This window comes from Trachymyrmex septentrionalis, unplaced genomic scaffold, assembly GCF_001594115.1.
Source record: "Trachymyrmex septentrionalis isolate Tsep2-gDNA-1 unplaced genomic scaffold, Tsep1.0 scaffold87, whole genome shotgun sequence".
NCBI classification, from domain to species: domain Eukaryota; kingdom Metazoa; phylum Arthropoda; class Insecta; order Hymenoptera; family Formicidae; genus Trachymyrmex; species Trachymyrmex septentrionalis.
This window is the reverse complement of record NW_017306059.1, coordinates 2,776,042-2,782,041: the sequence shown is the minus strand read 5'-3', so window position 1 is coordinate 2,782,041 and position 6,000 is coordinate 2,776,042. Positions and strand designations below refer to the sequence as shown.

The 6,000-nt window shown below is 35.2% G+C and overlaps 1 protein-coding gene across 1 annotated transcript in view; it reads left to right on the top strand.

Annotated features, from left to right (window-relative positions):
- The window catches only part of LOC108755498, an 11,115-nt gene extending 6,468 nt beyond the window's left edge, over positions 1–4,647 (top strand). Inside the window, exons 3-4 of the mRNA XM_018498531.1 lie at positions 1,052–2,516; positions 3,039–4,647. Of these exons, the coding sequence (XP_018354033.1) occupies positions 1,052–2,516; positions 3,039–4,615 (3,042 nt within the window). The 3' untranslated portion in view covers positions 4,616–4,647. The remainder of the gene's footprint in view (positions 1–1,051; positions 2,517–3,038) is intronic.
- Positions 4,648–6,000: the final 1,353 nt, after the last annotated feature.

The window sequence follows — 6,000 nt, the reverse complement described above, 5'->3', positions numbered from 1 at the left end:
TATATATATATATATCTGTGTGTGTATGTAATGTATTAATCACGTTAGTTTTTTTGCTTCACAAAAAAGTGTGTCGATTTGTTTTGGAGCAGCCAAAGCACATGGATCATGATGCACTAGACTTCGCTATACTTCGCCTTCTTTTTGTAAAATCTTCTGGGTCACCGCGATTTGCTTCGTTTGGAGATCCGTGGCGCTTGGATACGATCAAGTATCTCATTTCCTCCTCCGGTCAACAATATTGATGTCAGATACCGCAGAAAAGTTAAAAAAGAAATAAACAAGCGATTTTAAAGTGATAAAATGAAGAAAGTTTTATATTTAATGAGCGTTCGAAATAATTTAAAAGCGACATCAAACAGGAATTAAGGCTGCTCAAGAAAATAAAGGAAAATGCCTCTTAATATGTATATCATACAATAAATTACATAGCCGGAAAATAAATTCTCTCGTATGCGTGATTCAAATAAACATTCTAGTGAATTATAAATTAATTAATGAAAAATGATAATTATAGTTGCATTATTATCGGAGTTTAATTTTATTTTTTTATATAAATTCTATATGTCTATCACACAAGAAGATTAAAAAGAAAGTAAAGTATATATTACAAAATAAAATAAATAATATTTTATTATCAATATTTTACTTCTTTCAATAACCTTTTACTTAATTTTAGCTTTTTTTATATATATTATAATTTCTACAAATATATGCAAAGTATGATGGTTTTATAGAAACATTTCTAAAATTTATTTTTGAATGTATATTAGTATAAATTTACAAATTTACTCAGTTCAACATTTATATATTAATAATTAATAATTAATTAATAATATGCTATAATATGTTATCAGTAATTATATTATATCTAAAAGATTAATTAAAAAATTGTGTATCATATAATATATTTATATATAATAATAAAATACTTACTTTTATGTAGAAAATACAGTTTCTTGCAATTTTTGGATGTAAATTTTTGCGTAAAATTTTTCCTAGTAACCGTGAATTTTCTATAGACAATGGTTTTAATTTATTTATTTTTCAGGCTGTCGATTACACAAAGATTCATGATCTGCCGGTGAAGCAGATAGTGCAACCTTATGTGATAGAAGAGAAGAGTTCTGGACAAACGGACACCGAAGATCATTCTAATGATTTCGCGAATGTCGAACTAAGTAGATCAGCAGTTCACGCCGACGAGGAGGGAGGATCGAATGGTGTTTCCAAGACCGATTCCTCGCCGTCAGGATCGATTTATACGACGTCATTCGCTAAGACAAGTGTCCGTTTAGAGACAACCAACAAGTATCCATTTAAAGAATATTCAAGTCTCGAGCCAGGGTATACCGATGATGTGTTTCTTGTCGAAAATGCCGGCAATTTTGGACAAAAAGTCCGGCAGGATCATCCACATGACAGAACAATTGTCAAGACTATCATTTCGACCAGCGAGGACCGAAAGGATAACAAGCACACGAAGTCTTTCAGCAGTACTATGTTGCCTTTTCAAAATGAAGATAACTATAAAGAGCCTTATATATCAGCTAGTCAAGAACCATTTGTGCTCGCACTGAAAAAGGAAAGTAATTTGGCAGATGAATCGTCTTCTGATGCTTCCAAAATGGTTAAGTCTAAAACGTTGGAGAATTTCGATGAAATTTTCAGTGAAATTACAACGGAAAACTTGCCAGGCAATATTGCTTCGATTCTCGAGAACGATGTCGTGTCCGAAATTCTTTCGACACCACAAACAAGATCATCCCGAGTGCATAATGATACCGTTAACGAAAAAATCACGGAGAAATCTGTAGAGTCTACTACAAAATCGGAAAACGTGAGAACATCGACGACTGTAGAGATCAGTCCTTCGTTTCAAGCGAGATTTTCAGGCCCCATCGTAGTGGCCGATTTGCCTGATAGAGAAACTCAGGAGATGGTTGATTATATGGATGATATATCCGAAGCGTACAAACCAATCGAGAACGCCGAGATTATCTCGGAGACTAACGCCGGAGGCTCGAACGTGGCGGCTTCAACTATAACATCCTCCGTGATGCTGAACCCTCTGCAAGTCGGAATCACGCTGGTGAACGCTAATCAAGCTAGTTTGATAGATAATAGTGAGCAATCTGTCTCGATGGATTATCTCCAGGATTATCCTCAAAACGATCTACAACGCCTATCAACTGTGAATAAGGAATTTGTCAAGAACAATGGCAATCAATCACATATCGATTATCAAGATGAGAATTTTGAACGTGACGAAGTTGAGAAGCAAGTTGAGGTTGACATAAAAAAAGTCCCTGACACCTCTGTTGAGATTCAAAAATCCATCGAGCTCTTCCATACCGCACCAGTGCAAGAGATTCATTATCCTCCGGAGTATATTCAACAGACGTCAAATCTCGGTGTTATCGAAACGAATAATATTGGGAATTGGCAGAAATCGAACCAAGTATATGATCAGATCGAGCAATCAGAATTGCGACCAACTTACGATATTTATCAAGGTAATATACAAAATTATTAATACATCTTTATTAATAATAACGTCAAAATGACGACACGTCATTAATAATAACGTCAGCTTGTTACTTGAAGACGATCTTGAAGTAAAAAATACCGGTTATAGAAAGTCCTTTAAGATTATATAAAATATAATAGAAATTAATATTAAAGTGATATATTTGTATTTTATTAATTTATTTTTAATTATTAATAGTAATCTTTGTTTATATCATTCAAATTATCGTTATTTCGCTCAAAATCTTATGTGAACGTTAAAGTTAAAAAACTGCTCTAATGATAATTTCAAGATAATATTAGCTTTCACTAAATTTCTTCAATACGGAAAGGAGTCTGTATGACGCAATCTTATATTAACGTGCAACGACGAATTAATGCACATATGCGCGTAATGTTACTCGCACTATCAAAGCACGCATCAGCGCCACTAGAAATTGCCAGTTTTCACCCATACGTGATGGAATGCGGTATATAATGCATTAATATAATATTGACTTCCGTTCCAGGTAATGACCAGGACGAAAAGAGCGATATTAAAGCCCACACATCCCCGCAAAAGCACCTCTCGCAAAAGCTTAATCAGCACGAATACAATGCTCTCGAGGACGACATTGGCAGACCGACAGCTTCGATTTTCAACACTAACAATAAGTATTCATCGGGTATTCACGAGCAAACGCCCCTTGAATTGCAGTCATTCAAATACAACGGTATACAGCCCGCTCCGTTGGCCCCGAATCAATTTGATGACACATTATACGATCAATCCAATGTACGACATAATTTTAACGGCAATGATAACGGCATACCGCCACGCGGAAAACTTGTTGTAGATTCAACGAAACAAGAAACAGCGAGCGAGCCTGTAAAACCGTACGTATCAAATACGTATCAGTATTCGGTGCAGCAGCCGCAATCAAATCAACTGTATGATCATCAGCACTCATTCCGATCGCCGGAGATAAGGCGACCGGAAGCTACGCAACTTCTTCTTAGGATAATTCCCGAGGGATCGTCTGCGCACGGAGGCTTCCTGGTGCCGATCCCGCGGCCTCATCCGATCGAGAAGACCGTTCATACGCCGCACTCACATCCGATCGAAATCGAGAAGAAAATTCCGATGGCTGAGAAGATGCAGGTGCCGGTACCGATGCTGCATCCCGTGCACGTGCAAGTACCGGTCGAGCGTGTGGTGGAGAAGCAGATCCGTCTGCCGCACATCTATCCGCTCCACATTGAACGGGTGGTCGAGAAAAGGGTGCCATATACGGTCCAGCGATTAGTAGTGCAGCCTCCTCCGTACCCGTTGCACGTGAGACTACCGGCGGCTTACCCGGCATACCCGGCGGCACCGTTCAACCAGCCAACGCATACCACGGTGCCGATCGAGAAGACCACGGAGAAGCCGGTGATTTCCTCGCTACCTCCTCGGCCGTACCGTGCAAGCACGGACAGGCCGATTGAAAGCAGCAGCTCGACCGAGACTAGATTTACAAAACATTATCAGAAGCCGCAAGAGACGATTTTTACTGGAGGAAACACTAATTTCCATAGTGTTGCCAGTAGCTTGACGTTCGTGTCGCCGTCACAGAGCGAGACGAACTCATCGCAGTTTTACAGCGTTCCCTACAACAGACCTTCGGCATACAGTTATAATATCGATGTCGGCAAGAACTACGTTCCTACGGCACATTTTTCCAACGTTAAATTGGTGATACTACCGAAGAAGTTTAATAGTCACGTAATACTGCGACCGCACACGGCCACAACGTCATACACGATGCCGTCCTTTGGACGGCAGATCCTGTACAATCTAGTGGAGAAGGATAAATCAGGCAAGGATGAATACGTAGGTCCTACGCCTCCGCGCAAAACCTCACAGAGCAAGGTGTTCTCTCAAACAAAGTCACCGCAGTTCTCCACGAATGCCGCTCAATCATTAGCTAATATGAGAAAATCCAGGGAACCGGAAACGCAGCATCACGGAAGTTTCAGACAATCAAAAATGGAATACGGCTTCAAGCCACCTATGATACCGTCCATTCAGTATGACGAAAATACTGCTAGTAAAGTAGAGAATTAATGTAATGACCTATAATAGTAATAGTAACATTAAACAAGTGTCGAAAGTACATTATAAAAAAATGTCTAAAGTACTTTCCATTCTTTCAAATGTTTCTCGAATATATTTTAGATGTTTCTTGCACTCTCTTGCGTTATTTGAATGTTTCAGAATGATTCATGCGATTGATTATTGAAAAATATATTGTATATCATGTATGGATAGGAAAGAGCTAATTAACAATATTTCTTTCATATCGACGAAGACTTATTTGTGACAAATTTACAAATTTTAGTTTTTTAATGTTTTATATATATATATATATATTTATTACTGAAAATTTCTTTAGCTGTCAACATTGCTGTGTATTTTTTAATTTATAATAGTGATTTTTAACTATTTTATAATTTTACATTAGTGTTATATTTTTATTATATTTTATATGGAAAAATGTTATATTTTTTAATTTTATATTGCATTATTATATAAATATCTAAAATTATTTTATTACTATTCTAACCAAATGAGAGAAAGGCGATTAGTTCGCAAATATTACAACATATAAAAAAAATGTATTACAATATTATTAACCGCAAAGAAAGCACGATTTAATATCGTTACTGCTAATACAATACAATAGTTATGATAATCCGATAATAGAATGGACGAACGTGTAAGTTTTGTACAATATACCTATTTTCTATTTTCGTACGTTATATTTCTCAATCTGTTGTTTATTCTATATATTTTGATTCTATTTTTATTGTATATATTTTATATCATAAATCTAAATTTTTTGTTTATTTTTACAAACTTTACTTGAGATCTTATTAATTGTAAAAAACATAATTTTTAAGAAAACGTACATTAGAACCTTTTTCACTTCCACTCCCTTATTGAATAAGTATTAATGAATCAAAGAGGCAGGTATTTTATCATAAGTATTCTCATCATCTCTCTATTCAGGGATGAAATATTTTCTTGAAAAAAATCAATTTCTATTTTTCTAAACATTAAAATGATGAGAGAACAAATGTTTTAGACAAAAATTTTATAGCTTTGAAAATACTTTCTAAATCTAAATTTTTTAAGGCCTCTACCATTATACTATTATTCACGAGAATTAAAAAATTTTTATGACAAAATCAAAGAATACTTATAAAAAACAAATTTAATTATGCGTTGTGAAAAATTATTTATACAATCTCCATTTATGCATACTATTTAAAAATTGCAGAAGAAAAACATCTGTCTATCTATATCCCTCTAGCATTAATAACTTTTTAGGTGCACGCTTTTTACAGGTACGCGCTTTTTACAGGTAAATCTATTTATGAGCATACACATCTTTTCTTTTTTTATATTTATTACAAATATTATACTTTTTATACTTATGACAATTTACA